The 23,069-nt window shown below is 42.7% G+C and overlaps 1 protein-coding gene across 1 annotated transcript in view; it reads right to left on the bottom strand.

Annotated features, from left to right (window-relative positions):
- srrm4 (serine/arginine repetitive matrix 4) overlaps window positions 1-16,496 on the bottom strand; it is a 39,333-nt gene extending 22,837 nt beyond the window's left edge. The window contains exon 1 of the mRNA XM_038998559.1: window positions 16,360-16,496. Within this exon, the coding sequence (XP_038854487.1) occupies window positions 16,360-16,496 (137 nt within the window). The remainder of the gene's footprint in view (window positions 1-16,359) is intronic.
- Between the last annotated feature and the right edge of the window lie 6,573 nt (window positions 16,497-23,069).

The following is a 23,069-nucleotide window of genomic DNA, read 5'->3' as shown; positions in this document are numbered from 1 at the left end:
GGAAGAAGTATTTTATCATACATCCTGGGGATGTATGGTATTATAGGTCTTTCTCTGAGACAAGGTTACTTTTGCGCCATATTAACAAAGGAGAATTACAGGGAGAATTTACATCTGTGGTTAGGAGAACTAATGACACAAGTTAGGATAATTTATGTTGAAGCTTAGAACTAAAACGACAAAGGTTAGGTGAATTTATGTAGCAGGTTAGGTGAACTGGGTTAAGTTTAGAATAAGGGTTAGGGAGAGGGTTTGCTAAAATGTCCCCGACTTGAACACGCAACCTTTGCTAGACGGTCGCGAATTACGCACACCCATCCTTCCCGACCAACCTCCCTACTTTCGTTTCTATCTAAAGTAACTAGACCATTATCATCCATCTTGGAGTTTCTCAAAAATACGTAAATTATGTTTCGTATGGCTCTGAGGCCAGGCTGACACACTCTTGTGCATGCATGCAAAGACACACTCACGCATGCACACAAACACACACACACAGTACCTCTAATGACAGGGTGAAAAAAAATTCTATAATGAAATAGTAAATCAGAGTTGTACGCCACTCTGCAAGAAAAGCTGACATAATTGCCTCCTGCATCGGTGTGTGTCTATTTCTCTCTTTCCTTCCCTCTGCACAGACACTTCCAAATGGAGTGTTTACACAAAACGTGAAGGAAAAAAGGGCAGACGATTTGCTTGTGATTTGATGGCAGAATGTCCAGGGAGAGATGGTAGATGGGAGCAGCGTGGAGCGGAGTTTTGAATGGAGCCTCCACAAGGATGTAACAAAGAGGGATTCTGATTCTAGACCAGCATTATGTTCCAACTTCCATCCCTTCCACTACTGATGCCCTGCTGTGACTGGATACATTCTTCCAAGTACAGTAGGACTTACAGCATTTTATGCCCCCCAGGCTTTGTGAGTACTGTGTATGATTCTTTTGTAGGCCTACTCTTAACCGGTATGGTGTGCCGAGATGAATCATGGATGTAAGATTCCATTCAGTCCTTCTCATCCACTTCTCATGGTCACTGTGAAGGGATGTGCGTTCTGTTTTGCAAGATGTGGGTAATTGTGGCTGCTATGCAAGCCATGTGCACACGGGGATGCACACACACACACACACACTGTAAAGGAGTTACTGTGAATTTGACAGTAACTTACAGGCAGCTGAGTGGCAAGTAAAATTCTGTATTTCATATTTCAGTACTCTGTACAGTGATATAAATACGGTATCAAAGCAAGTACTGTGTAATGACACACAGTACAATACCGTAAAATGTACTGTATTATACGGTGGAAAAATAAATGCTACCATAGTTGGTATGAATTAATTAATAAATTAAATTCATTGAGGGGAGGGGTTTGTATTTCACAATATTTTACTGTAATTACAAGGGATTGATGCAAGCAGGCAGGTTGGCTGCCAGGTAAAGTGTTTGCAGATTACAGCATATTAATGAGGCCTTAACAAAGGCTTCCAAACTAGCAGCTTCTACAGGGCAAAACAGATTAAAAGGACATGGCAAAATGCTCAACCAAGGTTTAAGACTTCCTGCAATTCCAGTCTTTCCCCGATACATTTTATATTGATGGGGCACTAAAACCACATAGAAGTTAAATTGGTACAGCATTCTTACTCACAGGTGCAACAAATATAGCCTATTGCAAGGCACACCTCAAAATATTTTGATGCACCAAAAACAACAATACCATGCACCCACTAGTGGTCAAAAGGTTTTTGGCGCACCAAAGATGCGGTACGGTACTGTATTCTGCAGAATTGAATTGCAGTACCATTCCAAATACAGCAATTCTTTCCCCATGCACAATATTTTCCACAGAGCACCATCATTTACAGTATGCTGCAGTAAAATGTTTCAGATGATTTTACTGTTGACTATACCCAAATTACCATATAAATTCAAGTTTATTAAAGTTTTAGTTTTAGTTTCAGTGCACATCTACAGGAGACATACTGCCATTGCCAAGAAGACCTGTGCGTGTCTAATAGAGCTTTAATAGAGGAGATGCCAGGAAGGATCGATACATCTAGCCTCAAACAGGAAGGGAAAACAGGAAAAACAAGATGGTGGATCAATAAATTAAACAACACGACCACAGCCGGTCAGGGAGAGGGCAAGTCAAAGGAGATGTCAACATTTGGATTATGGTCCTCCTCATTGACATTGACATAGTACATGTAGGTTAAACAGTCGATTTAGGCAGAGAAAACAAACATGGTGTGACAGGAACCCATCCTGCATACAAAATGGTGGTCTGAGAATTATTAGTGACATTCACTTTATCAGTGAATGATCAGTGACTTTGGGGGAGCCTTGGTACAGTGGTCTCATAAACAAATCACTCTGTCTGAGTCAGTAATGGAAACTCAGATAGAGAAGCCCACTGTCCATGTACTATTACCCTGAAACCACAGTGGAGATGGGGGAAAAAGGGATTTGGAGGGATATGTTCAAATATAGAGTATATATCGCCTAGCATACCACTTACAGTAGAATTACTTACAGTGCTTTCGGAAAGTATTCAGACCCTTTGACTTTTTCCACATTATGTTACTTTATAGCCTTATTCTAAAGTGTCTTAAATTGTTTTCCCCCCCTCATCAATCCACACACAATAACCCATACTGACAAAGCAAAAACAGGTTTTTATAAATGTTTGCAAATTTATTTTTTAAAAACCCTGAAATTTCACATTTACATAAGTATTGAGACCCTTTACTCAGTACTTTGTTGAAGCACCTTTGGCAGCGATTACAGCCTCAAATATTTTTGGGTAATTACATATTTACATGATTTGTTTGATATTAATAGTTAGCAATTAATACTTAACAAATAGGATGATATTTCTGTCCTGTTAGTGTCTGTGTTTTTATGGTCTCCACTCTAGTTCCCTGCAGTTAATCTGGGCTTATGGTCACCAGAAATGGCTTGAGCTGACAAATGAGTTAAAGACTGCATCACATAGACAAGATGTGGTGGGTGTAACCGAGATAGAGATAGTCATGAGGAGTTTAGAGTTCAGCTGTATATAGTACTCTGCATTTGTGTAAAGGTTAGGTTACTCGGTCCAACACTCAAGGGGGGGGGGGGGGGGGGGGGGGGGGGGGGGGGGGGGGGGGGTGATGCTGCCACCACCGTGCTTCACCGTAGGGATGGTGCCAGGTTTCCTCCAGACGCTTGGCATTCAGGCCAAAGAGTTCAATCTTGGTTTCATCAGACCAGAGAATCTTGTTTCTCATGGTCTGAGAATCCTTTAGGTGCCTCTTGGCAAACTCCAATCGGGCTGTCATGTGGCTTCCGTCTGACCACTCTACCATAAGGCCTGATTGGTGGAGTGCTGCAGAGATGGTTGTTCTTCTGGAAGGTTCTCCCATCTCCACAGAGGAACTCTGGAGTTCTGTCAGAGTGACCATCGGGTTCTTGGTCACCTCCCTGACCAAGGCCCTTCTCCCCTGATTGCTCAGTTTGGCCGGGCGGCCATCTCTAGGAAGAGTCTTGGTGGTTCCAAACTTCTTCCATTTATGAATGATGGAGGCCACTGTGTTGTTGGGGATCTTCAATGCTGCAGACATTTTTTGGTACCCTTCCCCAGATCTGTGCCTCGACGCAATCCTGTCTTGGAGCTCTACGGACATTTCATTTGACCACATGGCTTGGTCTCTGCTCTGACATGCACTGTCAACTGTGGGACCTTATATATATATATATATATATATATACATAGGTGTGTGCCTTTCCAAATCATGTCCAATCAATTGAATTTACCAAAGGTGGACTGCAATAAAAGTTGTAGAAACATCTCAAGGATGATCAATGGAAACAGGATGCACCAGAGCTCAATTTTCGAGTCTCATAGCAAAGGGTCTGAATACTTATGTAAATTGGCATGCTAATATGGACATGGTAACAGAGTCGAAGTAAAGGGAACGTGTGTGTTAGTGTGTCTTAGGGATCTTCCTTCCCCAGTTGCTGTGGGTGATTTGAGCATTCATTCGGTCCCAAGACACTCCTCTGAAGTTCAGCAAGGCTAATATGCTGTTCATTACCCATGTCAAAGCTCGCAGGAACAATGGATAATCATTATTATAGGCGATGAAAGTCATGGTAATTAGGAGTGGAAGAGACATGATCTAGCACCACAATTAAACACCCGATGGACTAGCACACCCTATTTAAATGAAGGCGTATTGTTTGTCCAAGTTCCATATTCTAGGGACAACTTAATTATAACCCAAAGACTTTCCTAGATAGCAATTAGATGAATGATGTGAATACACTTGCCTCGGGGGTACTACACTACTCCAATAATGAACATGTACACTTTTCATGTAGAGTTGGATTGGTCTGCGAAATGCGTACGAAACGTCTTTTCCAGTATTTTTCCAGTAACTATAGTGGATGCAGAACCAGGCTAACCCAGCCCAGGTTCAGCTCAGTAGTGGGAAATAGGTCCACGTGGAATACTACTGTATCAGGGTTTGGGTCAATTCCGTTTCAATTCCAGTCAATTCAGTGAAATTCCAATTCCAATTCTCTTCAATGCTTTGCAATTAAGAACATTTGGAATTGGGGAATTGAATTTGGTTTACTTTCTGAATTTACTGGAATTAAAATGGAATTGAACCCGACCCTGTACTGTGTCTCCATGTGTTCTCTGTGTCAACCCTCACATATCTGTCCTTTTTTTGCAGCATGCAGTGGCTCATATTTGTGAAGAAGAGGTAATTACCCACTGTGCTATTAGGTCAGTGTCTAATGAAAGCAGAGGAGGAGAGCTGCAACGATGATTACTGAGGTCACTCCACTCGCGGTCAACACACAACAGTAGGAGCCTCCACCGTGGCTCCCTCTCAATACACAAACCCACCCACACCTATCCATGACCCACACTCATTATTAAACATGCAGGTACATACGCTCATACACCTGCTTGTCATCACAAACAAGCAAGCCATTTAAGTGGACTGTGGTGTTACTAGATTTTGCATATGGATGAGACCAAGCTCAGCCAGTGTACTCACAAATAGAGCAACATCAAATCAAATCAAATTGTATTAGTATTTGGCTGTACGCACTACCCTCTGTAGTGCCTTGTGGTCGGAGGCCGAGCAGTTGCCATCCCAGGCAGTGATGCAGCCAGTCAGGATGCTCTCGATGGTGCAGATGTAGAACCTTTTGAGGATCTGAGGACCCATGCCAAATCTTTTCAGTCTCCTGAGGGGAAATAGGTTTTGGTCGTGCACTCTTCACGACTGTCTTGGTGTGCTTGGACCATGTTAGTTTGTTGATGATGTGGACACCAATGAACTTGAAGCTCTCGTCCTGTTCCACTACAGCCCTGTCAATGAGAATGGGGGTGTGCTCAGTCCTCCTTTTCCTGTAGTCCACAATCATCTCCTTTGTTTTGATCACGTTGAGGGAGAGGTTGTTGTCCTGGCACCACTCGGCCAGTTGTCTGACATCCTCCCTATAGGCTGTCTCGTCGTTGTCGGTGATCAGGCCTACCACTGTTGTGTCATCGGCAAACTTAATGATGGTGTTGGAGCCGTGAATGACCGTGCAGTCATGAGTGAACAGGGAGTACAGGAGGGGACTGAGCAAGCACCCATGAGGGGCCCCTTTGTTGAGGATCAGTGTGGAGAATGTGTTGTTACCTACCCTTACCACCTTGGGGCGTTCCGTTAGGAAGTCCAGGATCCAGTTGCAGAGGGAGGTGTTTAGTCCCAGGGTCCTTAGCTTATTGATGAGTTTTGAGGGCACTATGGTGTTGAACGCTGAGCTGTCATCAATGAATAGCATTCTCACATAGGTGTTCCTTTTGTCCAGGTGGGAAAGGGCAGTGGTGAGATCTGTGGATCTGTTGGGGCGGTATGCAAATTGTAGTGGGTCTAGGGTTTCTGGGATAATGGTGTTGATGTGAGCCATGACCAGGGGCGAACTGAAACAATAATTCAGGCCGGGAATTTGACTCCATCCCAGGCCACCCTGTTCACGCAAACCACCAGACCGCTAATTTTGTAGGCTAACCCTATTTGTTGATGTAACGGGTACCAAACTAGTTATACATTTGGCCACTATGTTCATCTGGGAAGAAAGTTATCCACATTACAAAATACAAACATTTGGGACTGACCAACAAGTAGCCTATCCTAACACTGAGTTTTCAAGGTATGCTATGGCTATGGGTGCACCATCAAAGACTCGAAATACTAGAAATACACCAACCATAGCACATAAAAATTTACAAGGCTAGACACACAAAACAATTAGCCTTCACTTTTTAAAAAGAGAATGAGATATACAGAGTTAGCTCAAATGTTCAAATTAGTATCTTTATATTCAAGCATCAAGCATATCAAAAGTATCAGAAAACTTCACACACACACATTCACTGAACTTGAACATAAACTACAACAACGTACAGTAAGTAAGTATAATACAAAAGTCAAAAAAGCACTCCTCTACAAAAAAATGTAGATTACAATGTTCACTCACTTGTGTCCATAAAGCAAACAACACAAAAATAAACACATCTATACGCTGAGTCAATGAAATTGAACATTGGCTACATAACTGCAAGTATAATACGAAAGTCCACAAAACATGCCTCTGTACAAAAGCTTTAACTCACAGCAAATGTTCTTTCACCCTTGTCAGCCTGTTATTAAGGAAGAGTCGTAGCATAGCTACTTCAGAGTAACCAGTAAGTAATTACCACTAGTAAACCAGTAGGCGGAGCAGTAACTCACTGCTCTATGCCATCTTGTCAATGATGCCATCTTTGTCAAGAATCTCCTTCTCTGTTGCCATCAAAAGGAACGCTTCAAGGTTCTCTTGAGTGAGGGAGGTTTTTAGTTCTTCAGGAATTTCAGGGTGGAGAAGGTCCTTTCACAAGTCACCTGAGTGATGGATAGGGTGAGGAGGAACTTGTAGCCCAAACCAATGATGTGATACGCATCCGTGAGCAGATTGTACTGAGACAGGAGAAGATAGCAGCATATCAGGCAGTTTTTACATGTGGAACAACTTCTGCTCACCAACTCCACACTTCCATTAGGATGCTCAAAGCCTTCCCCTGATTCATCACTGGTGGCAGTCTTTTCCACTGTTGTGCAAGGCTGATCAGTTCCGCCTGCTATGTCTCAACAGTGGCATGTTCATCAAATTCCAGTAAGCATTTGCGGAGCTCCTTCATGGCTGTCTTTGGGAGGCCCTTTTCTCTGATCTCAGGAAAATGCTTAGGATTCATGCAGGAGACATCTGCACACAGCACTGCATTACAAACCTCAGCTGTAATTATGGTTTCATACTTTAGGAGAGCATCCTTGTACCCTGAAGCCTTGCTTCAGATGGCAAGGTTTTATGGTCACATCCTTTTCAATTCTTTCCATCAATTATTTTCAGTTAGCACAAGGTTGAGGACATGTGAGTAACACCATATGTGTATTTGGTTAGGAGACTCTCCTGTGAGCAATGCAGAAAAGCCCCTGTATTGCCCCTGCATATTAGCTGCTCCGTTTGTTGCATTACCAACACACTGTTTGATATCTATATCCATCTTCTCAAGGGTCTGTTTCACAAGGTCCACAAAGTACTGTCCAGACGATGACTCACAGTCAATGACCACAATGAGTCTCTCGTGGACAACATCAGTGACATATCGCAGAACTACTGCACACTGGTCTTTGGATGTTAAATCCTGTGTTGTGTCCATTTGTAATTGAGAACATCCCTGCCTTTCTCACTTCAACAGCAATTATCTGCTGAATCCACATTCTGATGACTTCAATGACTTTATTTGCTGTTGTTTTGGACGTCATAGTTACCAAGGACCCTCTTCCTTTACTTCCCATCTTCTCAATGCAATCACTAACATGCTCTTGTAGGCAGACATCATATTTGCTTAGCAACAATATACGCTTAAGAAACATGTTTCCCAAGTTATATACAGCTTCGTGTCTGTGTCCTCTGTAGCTAAGCCCACATTTACCAATGACTTTAACTACATCAATCACACGTTCCATGACCTGCCTCCTCTTTCTGACCTGGTCTTGTTGAACTGACGTTTGCTTATGACTCAGAAGGGTACGGATGTCAGCTCTGCTGGCTCTGAGGAAAAAGGCTTCTGCACTTTCTCTATGGGTCTGGCTTCTCTCATGTTCCTGTACTCTCTGATGGGCATGTTTCCAGGCCTGCATGCCTCCTTTGACAAATGCACTATCACTGGCTGAAGGTTTTGCGAATGCAAGATTATACTGAGCAGAGCAAGGAGTGAGTTACTTCCTTGTATGTCAGCCATTTTATGTTTGTGCCATCTTTGGAGTGGAATACATTGGGAATGACGCTTTGTGGGGTTTGTTTTGTTTGGTACTGAAAAAAATAAGTCAAAATCCATGTACTGAGAACGGGCAAAATAATCAAATGGATTTTCAGTGCTTTCGCTGTCCCTTTCTATCTTCCTTATACTGGGCTCTATGTACCTCTCTCTCTCTCTCTGCATATCTGGTTGCTCTGCAGAATGAGATTAACTTTGTAAATAACCTAAACTTAAACTTGTATTGCTTGTGCAGTCATCGATTGTGTGCCCCCTGATTACAGTCCTACTGATAATCTCATAAATAAAGCACATACTAATCTAAAATCATAGCCTACATATTTAGGTTTGTGCTCTTAAGTTATACCTGAAGGTTCCTGCTTTGAATCTGACTCTGAACTGACCACCATCTCCAGTTCTGCAGGAGCACCTGAAGCTCTAGTGCTGCTTCCTTCTCCACCTTTGCAAAGAAAATACTCATACTCACTCATTATCTCATTATCATACTCACTATCATTAGTGTATCAGTAGGCTACATTAATACAGCTCTGGAACAAATTAAGATTGGTCTCTTAATTTGGAGTGGTCTCTTAATTTTTCCCAGAGCTGTATATTATTGAAGTAACTTGTAATGCTGGTACTAATGGTACTAATGATCTTTGTCATTGCCTGTGCTGTGTCACACAGGCTACTGTGTTACGTTCATGGATGGTTAGCAGCCACATAGCAACCATCTAGCAGCCGTCTGGGGATACAATACAAATGTGTAATGTTGGGGGTACTCGAGGACCGTAGTTGGGAACCACTGATCTAGAACATTCAGTCTGTTTCAGTAAAAGTGCTATTTCATTGTCATTGTCTCACGGAGAGAAAAATCTCATCACACACTCCCTGGCCCTCTCCTGCAAGAGACAATTTCTCAGAGAAAATCCCAAATTAACGTAGTTGGGTAATTGATTTTTAGTAACACTCCTAGCTGCCAGAATTAATTGCTATTCACAGGGATGGATGCAAATCCTTCTGGGCAGCCGAGACAAGCTCAAATTGGCCACCGCCTTCTTCTGGGATGTTTCTGAAATGATGGCAACCTACTCCCTATATAGTGCACTACTTTTGACCAGGGCCCATAGCGCTCTTGTCCAAAGTTGTGCACTATATATGGAATGGGGTAACATTTGGGACGCACCCCTGCACTGCCTGATTGGAAGGTAGGATGATAGAAGTGGACATCAAGGATTTAATGGTCGCTCAGACACAATTAGGAGGTATCGCTGGTCGCTAGACGTGGGTTATTCTTCGTCTCTAAGGGTTTTCGCCAAACCTTGTGTCCAGTTTTACTTATAAGGATTTTGACAAGATATTCAGATATAACTACACAGGGTTTTTGATAGGTTCAGTGATCACCGCACAGGGACGGGTGATGACATTTTCTCTGCTTTTATGCTAGAAGGAAGGTCTATATATTATATGAACTATTTTATATGCACTATAAACAGACAACTCTGAGGATTTGTGAAATACATTGGTTTCAAACGTCTCATTGTCTTACTTCTCCAGTCATTGTATTCTGTCTTATTTTTTTGATTATTATTTTTTGCACACAAGAAGAAAAAAATAAATATATATATGATAAAGTTTTAAAAGATGAACAAAAATAACCTGTGCATGAAAGGTAAGAAATCCAGAGGGGCTTGTAGGCACCTCCCCTTTAACTGATTATAAAACAAAACCATGAAAAAAAATACTAAGACATATTTCAGATTTTTAAGAGAGATAAACAAATAATTTGAGATTTACACAAAGAACAAGGAAAACAGATGGTGAATAAGGGGGTAAAATTCAAGTAGAACGCTTAAACAAAATAAGAGGCAAATAGGCAGAGAAGTTATTGGGTAGAAGAAACAAATCCAACCTTCTCACCTGCCTGTACTATCAGCTGCATTGAATGCTAGCCCTTTCTAGACTTTCAAACAATTGAGATGGCCAGTAAAGCGCAATGTAGCAAGATAGCGAAGTGACTTTAAAGACAATTGAGGTTGGTTTAGTCAATTATTGCAGCTTGATGATAAAGTGGAGCAACGTAATGGACTGATTAATTTCCGTTATCACAGCTAGCACAAAGAGTAATTACAACAAAGTACACCGCTCTGTGAACCACACATCAATCAAATTAAGGCAAGTCTCGTCCACTCTCCATCTATTGTGCTCCGTCCCAAATGGCACCTTATTGTAGTGCACTACTATTGACGATGGCCCACAGGACTCTCATCAAAAGTAGTGCTCTAAAAAGGGAATGGGATGCCATTTGGAAAGACGCCCTGGCAATCACTTCCTCTGTCCAAACAGAACAAATTAGGTCAAACCCTTGCCTAGCTTCAGGGCCTTCGGCCATGGAAGTGTTGTTTGCTCACGAACGGTATTCTTTCCTCGCTACAAGACAAATAAAGGTCAGTTAGGAAGGATGAATGGAAGGCTGCCATGACTGGAGAGGAAGGGGGGACTTTAATGGAGAATGTTGTGTTTAATTAGCCATAAGGAAGGCTTGGTAGCGTGCTGCAGTTCAATCAACTCTTTCCTACTGCAGCATAGTCTTTGAAATTGCAATACAATTCTAACTCACAGCATGCACAACTCAATATGACCTCATATCCATTTAAAACCATAATAGTGCCACATGAAATTACATGATATGATGAAATATCTACATAGTACAGGAGACTCCTGTATCCTAAACTTCTAACCTCCTGAGGTAGATGAGTAACTAAGTAAGAGCACTTGACTGTGCTGTCTGGGCAGTCTGTGAATAGGACGCGTCATTGGCTGGGGCTTAGCTCTTATGCGGCTGAGTTGACAGACAGACCCAACGGTGTTATGTAAGCCTCCAGTGCGTCCCAAATGGCATCCTATTACCTATATAGTGCACTACTTTTGATCAGGGCTCTGGGTGATCTGACGTATCTGATAAGTAATGGGATCGATACATGAGCAAAACGGAGGTAGAGCAGAGCTGAAAAGCAAACCCTGATCCCAGGTCTCACTCCATCAGGTCTACTCACAACAGCACAACAAAGTCTAATAAACACACAAGGTTTTAGGCACAGAATTAAATATTAGAACTCCTATTAGAATTTAATTAGATCTCTGTTGTTTTCGGGTTTCATTTAAATAGAGCTATTTTAGGACATTTTGTGGTGGTTTGGACTAAATAAATACACTCAAATGCTGTATTTGGTCCTCAAATATAATGCAATCATATTCTGCCCAGCAACTGAAAACACATTGAAATTCAGCATCATTCATCATACGGTACAGTTATCTGAATGAATTTTAAAATAATCTTAACACGGACGCGGATCTATTACACATCAGAGCTGTGAAAATAAAAGATGTGAAACCAACTAACGATTAAACTCTTCTACTCAATTACTATGCCTGGTAAAATGCATTTACACAGATATATGACTCATAGTTCAAAGGCTTCAGCAGACACCGGCAAAACTCTGTCGATTCCCCCGAGAGGCGTTCAGAGGGCTCTCGGTGGTACCTAAATTAAATTCACAAGGGCTGTTATTTTTCTGATTTCTCTTATTACAAACCAACCGCTGCCTGAGAGCAGGCAGAAGAGAGAAGGGGCTTCAGAGAGGAATGACATTTGAGAAACGCCGTTATAAACGTTGCATAACACGTATCACTTCTGATCTGATTTGACCTTGACAGTCTTCCCTTTTCACAAATCGAATAAAACTTGGCAATCACTGTGTGTCAGCAAAGGTAGAAGTTCACCAAATACTCATAATTGCATTAAGTCAGATAAACTAGATGTCAAGGAATTTCAGCCTCTCTCTTTGCCCTAGACACTTCATGACACGGCACCTCCCCTAAACTCCCCAAAATGGCTGCCTCTATCACCTCAGACTGCTAACATTCTGTTAGCGTCACAAAAAAGCTACCATGACTTATAAGCCAATTTAGTGGCAGGGACAGTTGATGATTCCAACAGGAGGACAGGGCCAACAGATCCAGTTCCAGATTCCTGTTTCCACTTCCAAGCAGGAAGAACTAAGGGATTTGATTGCAGCGGAATTAGAACCAGTTCCTCCTGGCTAAAAAACAATGGGTACAAATCAGCATCCTGACTAACCGCTTTCTGCCATGAAAATGTTCTGATTAACAGAGGCCCATTAGGCATAATGGGCCTCTGACATCCTCGCCCTTCTGACATTGGCACCGCCATCAAGGTCAAAATCAACTATGCTAATTTCATCATCTATAAATACCAGAGAGCACTGTATGTATTTTTTGCTTGGATCGTTAACAAGGGAAAATTAAAGTGGTTCTGCTCTTTCACGGGTTATAAACTCTAAACGACAGTGTGTCAATTAGTCTCCCCCCCAATCAAGTTAGTTATAAGTAATTAGGCATTATATTGTGCCAAGGCGGAGGGAAAGAGAGGAGAGGAGAAGGGCGGATGAGGGGCAGGGGGAGGAGGGGAAGGAAGGAAAGGGAGAGAGAGAGGAGAGTAGGAGAAAAAGGAAGGAGGGAAAGGGAAACAGTGTTTAATTAGGAGGGCTTGCAACTTGTGATGATGGTGGCTCTTCCTGTCTTCCTGCCCCGGTTTGATCTGTGTGTGTGTGTGTGTGTGTGTGTGTGTGTGTGTGTGTGTGTGTGTGTGTGTGTGTGTGTGTGTGTGTGTGTGTGTGTGTGTGTGTGTGTGTGTGTGTGTGTCTGTGCTAATGTCTATGGAGAAGCAAGCAGAAATAACTGATGCATGCTCTACCCTGCCTCTAATTACAACACTGTGGCACCAGAGATGTCCGCCACTACACCAGAGAGCCAGCTGTCTGGCAGAGGAGAGGATTGGACCTATAGTGTGATTGGAGGTTAGTGGGGAGAAAAAAGAAAGCAGTGGTGTAGTGTCAGCAAAGCAAGCAGTGTTGGTTGGTTCCGAGATTTTGTGCATGTTAAGGAGGAGCCAGTGCCAGTGCCAAACAGGTGCTAAGGGAGTGGCTAGAGAGTTGGACTAGGGAGCCAATAGGGGTCCTGTCCTGGCAGGGAGTTAGGACTTAACAACAGGCAGATGGCTGAGCTTGAGATGGACCGCTCTACTTGTCAGCTGCTTCTTTGTGAAAAGTTTCTGTCTCCTTTTGAAATAGGACACCATTTACACTTGGATGCTTTGGGGATAGATGGTGATAGTCAAAGGTAACTGGGGAAACTTTGGGCAGGGATACTTAATTCCAGAGGTGAATTATTATTATTTTTTTTAAAATAAAGTTTCTCTTGCCAGAAAGACTGTTCATATAAATTCAGAAGACAGGGAGAAGATAATATTATTATGAATTGCTTTCTAGGTAAAACTTCCCTCCTCAATTAGACAAGTAGCATTCTGTCAGCAGCTGTGTAAGAGACAAATAAATATTCGTTTTTCATACCTTAAGAAACAGTATCCAGTATCCAAATTAAAATGCGATTTGACAGACCATCAACCGCAAACCGCAGCATTGGGAGTGTGTGAGAGAAAGAGAGAGAGAGACCTTCTTCTATATTCTATCTTTCTATTTCTTTTATTCTTCCCCAATTATGCCCCATCACGTTTCCTTGTATCCACTCTGTGGGTAAGTCCACACTGTCAAAGCTTGCCCAGACACACCGACTACGGTGTGGGGGAAACAGCTTTGGACACAACAGAACTCTGCAGTAATGAGGTTCTTGGGTAACGGGCTAATTTGTGTCAGTAAACATATCAGGCTTGCAGTGAGGCATGGCAGGGAGAGAGGAGAGTGTAACCCAATGGGGCAATAGATTGCTGTGTGTAGGAAAGATAGTTACAAAGTCTGACAAGGAGCTGGAAGTACCGAGGAAATTCATTTAGAGAGAAGAGTGGGTTGGGAGAGGATGAGGGGAGAGATTGGTTTGTTCCATAAATCTGAACATTCTCTCTCTCTCTCTCTCTCTCTCTCTCTCTCTCTCTCTCTCTCTCTCTCTCTCTCTCTCTCTCTCTCTCTCTCTCTCTCTCTCTCTCTCTCTCTCTCTCTCTCTCTCTCTCTCTCTCTCTCTCTCTCTCTCTCTCTCTCTCTCTCTCTCTCTCTCTCTCTCTCTCTCTCTCTCTCTCTCTCTCTCTCTCTCTCTCTCTCTCTCTCTCTCTCTCTCTCTCTCTCTCTCTCTCTCTACACCCCCCCCCCCCCCCCCCCCCCCCATACCCTTCCCTCATCCCTCGCTAAGCCCGGACAGCCTTTGCTATGTAAAACAACCCGGTGAATTATTCACAAAGTCCACTGTACGGCCACCGAACACACTTCACTCGATCCCTCCGTCATTAAATAATGAAAGCGAATAGAATATGAATATATAGTATATCAGGAATATTAAAAGAGACTAAATAGGAGCTGACCAATCTGGCGGTGTGGTTGAGAGACATGAATGATGTGACAATGTGACAAGCAACATCTGGAGATGTTGACTGCTGAGGTGTTTTTTTTGTCAGTCAGTTTCTTATAAAAGATCCAAGTGTAAATTAGGATAATGTGGAGACAGGATAGATCAGTATTCACTCCTGGGTTCATAAACAATGGCATTCAAGTGTTGAGAGTGGCTTTGTAATACTACTGTGGTCTGGGTTATTCATTAAGTCCTGCATGCATCCTAAACACACTACATACAGTAACAGCTTGGTTTATATTTCCTGAGAGGTTCAACAAAGTCATTCTTAGGGCCCCCAAATCCCGAAAAGGTATGTCACAAAGTCAAAACATACCATCCTCCTTTTGACAGGAAAATAGGTTATGTTTCTATGTACTCACTGCAAACATTATTTTGTTGAGCACCTGTGCATGAATCCAAAGGAGCATTCACAATATTTTTTATTTAACTAGGCAAGTCAGTTAAGAACAATTCGTATTTACAATGACAGCCTACCCCAGGCAAACCCTAGGCCAATTGTGCACCATCCCATGGGACTCCCAATCATGGCCGGTTGTGACAGCCTGGAATCAAACCAGGGTCTGTAGTGACGCCTCTGGCACTGAGATGCAGAGCCTTAGACCACTGTGCCACTCGGGAGCCTGAGTTATTCCACAAGTATTGACTTATTCCACAAACCCAATTACTGGTTTTGAATAGGACCCTCTTTGTTATACACATACACTACACCTGGGCCGGGAACAAACACTTCACCTGTGTATTTTCGAACACATTGTACCTGGTCTCACGCTAGGCTGGCTCAGAAACAGTCTGTCTGAACAGGTGAGCTCTCACCAGGGGTCTCCCCACTTCTCACACACACAAACTGAGTCTACCCCGAGGGTACCAGGTCTATATCTGTCCCACAGGAAGCTGCCATCTCCTGGCCACCTGTGTAGTGTAACGGGGCAGATGGACAGGGCAGATTTAATCCCATGTCGATCCTGTGTGCCTGATATAGCCACCATCTTAATGAGAACCACAGAAGATTCTCTCTCTCTCTCTCTCTCTCTCTCTCTCTCTCTCTCTCTCTCTCTCTCTCTCTCTCTCTCTCTCTCTCTCTCTCTCTCTCTCTCTCAGCTCCTACACAGAGAGAGAGAGAGACCATGGCTAGTTATTTCCATAGAGGAGCAGGCTGATGACGTAATGTAATGCTATGTATGTATGCTACTGTACAATGCCATGCCTTTACATGAGATATGATAGAAATCTTTATGTTATGCACATTCTAAATTACAAATTAAGATCAATCAAGATAATGGAATGGAAAATGGAATGTTATGTACCATAAAGTATAGGAAATGATCCATGTATCTACTGTACTGCATTTCAGGGTGAAACTGTATTGTTTTTTTTCTAAGGGCAAAGATAAACAGTCCCTATTTATACCAAAGCAATGGAAATTCCACAAGATTCCTTTGGAGGAAACAATGTCCCTGAGTGGTTTTTCTCTCCTGTACACTATGAGGTTGGAGGAGACCTATAGGTCCTTCTTACTGTGTGTTGGTACACATAATTGTCATTCCCCTATGGGGACCATTGATCAACGAGAGATTGACCTTCTCCGTGAGGCACATCCCTGCCAAGTAGGGAGGGCGTCGCTCTCGTCTCGAAGACGCAGACTTATTAATTGGCTCATCTCTTCCTCCTCCTCCTCCTCCTCCTCCTCTCCCATCCATGTTATTTTGTGGCCCATCGTAGGAAGTCTATTACCGTTTTTATGGGAGGGAGGTTCATTAAATTTGCTGGAGGCCCAATACAAAGTTCAGTATGGATGTGTGTGTGTGTGTGTGTGTGTGCGTGTGTGTTTGTGTGTGCGCGCCAGGTTGCCAGCTTAAGGACAAGTTAGTTAGTTAAATTATTATTCTATTATCTTTAATGTGCTAAAGGTAAAGACGTCAAGGCCTTCGGGGCAGCCATGGAGTGTTCAGTTGTATTAATCATGTGACCTCTGTTGTCCTTTTGGGCATACGTGAGGTCAGTAATACAGTATACATGATTAATAGATGAGTGGTACATAGTTTGTTTATGCTTACTGAACCTATTATTAGAAAAGGTGTTATACAAAGAAATGTGGGGATCTCATGTTCAACTGCTTGAGAATTAGAATCAACTCTGATTAAGCAACTTTTGATTGAGTCTGTATTCATCTTATCATTTATAGATTTATGAGTGAGTCAACATAATGCAGAGGTTGATCTGAGGTTGATAGATTTGTTATTTTATTTTTTATCAATCATAGCAAAGCATATCCAAAGATAGCTGCGAGCAGCAATGAATGGGGTTCACAGGATGACAGAAAGGACACAAGATCAGTTGGATAATAAAGCAAGCACTCTATCATGGGGGAACTATCTTCCTTTATGTGGATATTTATTTTGCATGAGACAAAGTCCACTTTATCAATAGTTATTGCTCTAGTATCCTATGGTGCCACTGGTGCCAATGGCATCTACAGTACCACCAACTGGTCTGGTGCAGCCATCTAACGGGACATTTACACCAGGAAGAGGCATTGGAAGCCATTCACTTTCAATGGAAGGAAAGCGGGCGGGGAACCGTTGAGCGATGCGAGCATGGGCAAGGGAGCTGATCAATTGGGACTAAAGTTGGGGAAAGTTATTCAAATCCTCCGCGATATCGCAACAAGAGTGACCAATCGAAACTCACCATAACGTTCAATTCTTACTGGATTGGCTGACAATGACTGTTGATACATAGCACTACCTAGCTTGCTTGCTAGCTTGTTAGCACCCACAGGAGGGCGAGGCTAGTGTGGCTAGGCTAGTGCTGCTTGTATAGTGTAAATATGACCCGTTTCAGGAAACTGGGTGTATGTCGCGGGTCACTACTTCACACAAGAGCCATTTGAACGTAATCTTATTTTTTGTGTTTTTTTGGCAGAAATGCTTTCTGGAACATGTGAACTTTCATATGCCTTAATAACAAACTTGTATGCCATCTGTAAATACGAATAAAATTGTTAAATTAGGCGCCAAGTTGGTTTAGCCACAGAAAAGACATTGGTCTGCCATATAGCAGGCTTCAATCTATTTGAGCTAGTTAGTATGTGTCGGTAATCCTGTCTAACAAGGCTTATCTCCACTTTCTGGAGGACCGAGTTTTGAAATCAGTGGAATTCGAGTATGGTAGCCAAAGAGATGGAGAAAACACCTGTCTCTGGATTACATCTTCAAACTAAGGCCAACCATGGCATCCGTGACAGGGAGAGGCATCCAACCATGATGTATACGGGTAAGATAGTCTAGCTAGATACATTTTCAGATATTACGCATTAGTAATTTTGACAAAGTCGTTTTCATTTCAAGTTAAAGTGTACTGTTAGCTAGCTGGCTAATGTTAGCTGGTTGGCTCGCTAGCTAACATTACGTGTATGATGTTAATATTCGTATCTCAGAGCCATTTGCTTGGCTAGTTTTCACCTAATGTTAACTAGCTAACATTGAACATGGTTGATAGGTTCAGGTTCATGCAGGGTAGTAACATCATGAGTTGGGATTATGGTTAATTGTTTACCTAGCTAGCTGGCTAAATGTCTTAACAAAAGTCTCCACTATGCAAGTAAAATTTCGGGTGAGTTTGTAAATTCAGTCTGGCCATCTACTCCGATTTGTGTGCCAGAGCGCAGAATAACTGATGATATTACAAACACTCAACACCAGTTGAATATGCCGGTGTCAGTAAATGTCGGCAAAAAAGCATAATTAAATTGTTGCCAGCAGCACAGTTACAGTCACCAGCTCTCTGGATAATATAAAAATGGCTTAACTTGCTCTGCTAGGGCGAGTAATGTTCAGTGAGCTATTCTTTGTATCTGGAAGTAACAAGTTAGTTTGGAAACTAGACTGCTGTTGTTAGTACAGAACATCCGGATCAACTCTTAAAGAGATGGGTCGGGCTAAATCTTAAGAGGGTGTGAACAATGCTGAATGGGTGTAGACAAAGAAGAGCTCTCCAGTTGGTACCAAAACATTCAATGGCCATTTTCTCAAAAGTGAGGTTACAAGTGTATCAACTTTCAAAGAAGAATTACTTTACCATTGTTCCTCAAATGCAGTGTATGATATACCATGGTATAGCTCTGTGTCTCAGTTTTTATCCAATGTAAAAAACACAAGTTAAAATGTTGCTACATTAAACTGAGTCAAGGTGGTCGGTCACAAATGCTCTTTATATCAGGTATGACCCAGATGCAGACAGTGTCAAAGAAACAAACGTTTATTTCTAGTACAGGGGCAGGCAAATCCAGAGAGGGTGCAAAAGGTCCAGAACGGCAGGCAGTCTCAGGGACAGGGCAGGCAGGGGTCAATAATCCTGTGAGGTGGGGCAAGGTATAGAACGGCAGGCAGGCTCAGGGTCAAGGCAGGCAGAATGGTCAAAACCGGGAAGGACTAGAAAACAGGTGCAAGAACAGACAGGAGCAGGGCAACAAGCGCTGGTAGGTTTCGCGAAACAAAACGAACTGGCAACAGACAAACAGAGAACACAGGTATAAATACACAAGGGATAATGGGGAAGATGGGTGACACCTGGAGGAGGGTAGAGACAAGCACAAAGACAGGTGAAACAGATCAGGGTGTGACAAGGTTGTAGTGACTTTATATTCACACAGCTTCTAAGGACAGATAGATTAGGTTTACATACCAAAGGTCATTGACTCATGTCCAATGGTTCAGTTCTAGTAAACAGTTATTGCCCATGGTGGAATCATCTACAGGGCTTGACATTAACTTTTATGAGAAACCCTCTGATTTTCTCGCTCAAGTGGCAAACTTGAGCGCTTTACAAAGTTTACAAAGTTAAATTCATGATTATCATTATTATTACCATACAGAGAATCTGCTGGCAACAATTGAATTACGCTTTGTTGCTGACAGTTACTGACACCGGACATATTCAACAGGTGTTGAGCGTTCAAAAATGCATCAGTTATTCTGCGCTCTGGCACACTAAGACGAGAGTCTTTTGTTAAGAAATGTAGCTAGATAGATAGCTAGGTAAACAATGAATCCCAACGCGTGATGTAACATTAGTTAGCAAGCCAGCCAGCTAACGTTAAGTAGCTAGCTAACAGTACACTTTAACTTGAAATGTAATACTTTGTCAAAATTAGAGTGGAGTCTTTTGTTAAGACATGTAGCTAGCTAGCTAGCTAAACAATGGACCATAATCACAACTCACAACGACAATATAATCCAGACTGGTGTTTTCTCCATCTCCTTAGCTATCATACTCGAATTCCACTGATTTCAAAACTTGGTCCTCCAGAAAGTGGCGAGCATACACATAACGTTAGCTAGCTAACAGTACACTTTAACTTGACATGAGGTTTATGCAGTTTTACTACGCACATTTTTTTTCCAAAGCCGTGCTCGATGCGATTACCAAAACATACTGATCAGCTCCAATAGACAGATGCGTGCTATATGTTAGACCAATCCAAACTCATCTCAAGGCATGTCCAGCCCACTCGTTATCTCAGCCAATCATGACTAGCGGGAAGGTTGCTCACTTTTCTGTGGGTAAACCACCTAGGCTCATAATTTAACAATTTTATTCATATTTACAGATGGCATACAAGTTTGATATTAAGGCACATGAAAGTTCACATGTTCGAGAAGGCATTTCTGCCAAAAAAATACTTTTTACGTTCAAACAGCTCTCCTGAGAAGTTGTGACTTGCGACATACGCCTAGTTTCATGAATCGGGTCACATATGCTGAGCACTTGTTGGCTGCTTTTCCTTCACTCTGCGGTCCAACTCTTCCCAAACCATCTCAATTGGGTTGAGGTTGGGTGATTGTGGAGGCCAGGTCATCTGAAGCAGCAATCCATCACTCTCTTTCTTGGTCAAATAGCCCTCACACTGCCTGGAGGTGTGTTAGGTCATTGTCCTGTTGAAAAACAAATTATCGTCACACTAAGTGCAAACCAGATGGGATGACGTATCGCTGCAGAATGCTGTGGTAGCCATGCTGGTTAAGTGTGCCTTGAATTCTAAATAGATCACTGACAGTGTCACCAGCAAAGCACCCATACTCCATGCTTCACGGTGGGAACCACACATACGGAGATCCTCCGTTCCCCTACTCTGTCTCACAAAGACACCAAAGAACCAAAAATCTCAAATTTGGACTCATCAGACAAAAGGACAGATTTTCCACCGGTCTAATTTCCATTGTTTGTGTTTCTTTGCCCAAGCAAGTCTCTTCTTCTTATTGGTGTTCTTTAGTAGTGTTTTTTTGCAGCAATCTGACCATAAAGGCCTGATTCACGTAGTCTCCTCTGAACAGTTGATGTTGAGATGTGTCTGTTACTTGAGCTCTGTGAAGCATTTATTTGTGCTGCAATCTGAGGTGCCGTTAACTCTGAACTTATCCTCTGCAGCAGAGGTAACTCTGAGTCTTCCATTCCTGTGGTGGTCCTCATGAGAGCCAGTTTCATCATAGCGCTTGATGGTTTTTGTGACTGCACTTGAAGAAACTTTCAAAGTACATTACATTTTTCGCATTGACTGACCTTCATGTCGTAAAGTAATGATGGACTGTCATTTCTCTTCACTTATTTGAGCAGTTCTTTCCATAATATGGACTTGGTATTTTACCAAATAGTGTTCTGTATATCACCCCTACCGTGTCACAACACAGCTGATTGGCTCAAACGCATTAAGAAGGAAAGAAATTCCACAAATTAACTTTTAACAAGGCACACCTGTTAATTGAAATGCATTCCAGGTGACTACCTCATTGAGCTGGTTGAGAGAATGCCAAGAGTGTGCAAAGCTGTCATCAAGGCAAAGGGTGGCTACTTTGAAGAATCTCAAATATAAAATATATTCTGATTTGTTTAACACTTTTTTGGTTAATACATGATTCCAAATGTGTTATTTGATAGTTGTGATGCTTTCTTTATTGTTTTACAATGTGGAAAATAGTGAGAATAAAGAAAAACCCTGGAATGAGTGGGTTTGTCCAATCTTTTGACTGGTACTGTAATGTATATGTTTTACGCACAGTTCCTTTCCGTTAGGACACTAGACTGACTTTTCTGGTCTGCCAAGTAAGACATGAAAGAAGTTAGCTATTTCATCTAACATGTTCAGGGAATACTTATTTGAGGAAAAGATCATGATCATTAGAAAGCAAATTACGGACTCCTCTTTAAATCTGCGTATTCCTCCAAAGCTCAGTTGTCCTGAGTCTGCACAACTCTGCCAGGACCTAGGATCAAAAGAGACACTCAAGTGTTTTAGTACTACACTGCTCAAAAAAATAAAGGGAACACTTAAACAACACAATGTAACTCCAAGTCAATCACACTTCTGTGAAATCAAACTGTCCACTTAGGAAGCAACACTGATTGACAATAAATTTCACATGCTGTTGTGCAAATGGAATAGACAACAGGTGGAAATTATAGGCAATTAGCAAGACACCCCCAATAAAGGAGTGGTTCTGCAGGGGGTGACCACAGACCACTTCTCAGTTCCTATGCTTCCTGGCTGATGTTTTGGTCACTTTTGAATGCTGGCGGTGCTTTCACTCTAGTGGTAGCATGAGACGGAGTCTACAACCCACACAAGTGGCTCAGGTAGTGCAGCTCATCCAGGATGGCACATCAATGCGAGCTGTGGCAAGAAGGTTTGCTGTGTCTGTCAGCGTAGTGTCCAGAGCATGGAGGCGCTACCAGGAGACAGGCCAGTACATCAGGAGACGTGGAGGAGGCCGTAGCAGCAGGACCAGCAGCAGGACCGCTACCTCCGCCTTTGTGCAAGGAGGAGCAGGTGGAGCACTGCCAGAGCCCTGCAAAATGACCTCCAGCAGGCCACAAATGTGCATGTGTCTGCTCAAACGGTCAGAAACAGACTCCATGAGGGTGGTATGAGGGCCCGACGTCCACAGGTGGGGGTTGTGCTTACAGCCCAACACCGTGCAGGACGTTTGGCATTTGCCGGAGAACACCAAGATTGGCAAATTTGCCACTGGCGCCCTGTGCTCTTCACAGATGAAAGCAGGTTCACACTGAGCACATGTGACAGACGTGACAGAGTCTGGAGACGCCGTGGAGAACGTTCTGCTGCCTGCAACATCCTCCAACATGACCGGTTTGGCGGTGGGTCAGTCATGGTGTGGGGTGGCATTTCTTTGGGGGGGGGCGCACAGCCCTCCATGTGCTCGCCAGAGGTAGCCTGACTGCCATTAGGTACCGAGATGAGATCCTCAGACCCCTTGTGAGGCAATATGCTGGA

This window comes from Salvelinus namaycush, chromosome 1, assembly GCF_016432855.1.
Source record: "Salvelinus namaycush isolate Seneca chromosome 1, SaNama_1.0, whole genome shotgun sequence".
Taxonomy (NCBI): Eukaryota; Metazoa; Chordata; class Actinopteri; order Salmoniformes; family Salmonidae; genus Salvelinus; species Salvelinus namaycush.
This window is presented reverse-complemented; position numbering and strand designations above follow the sequence as displayed.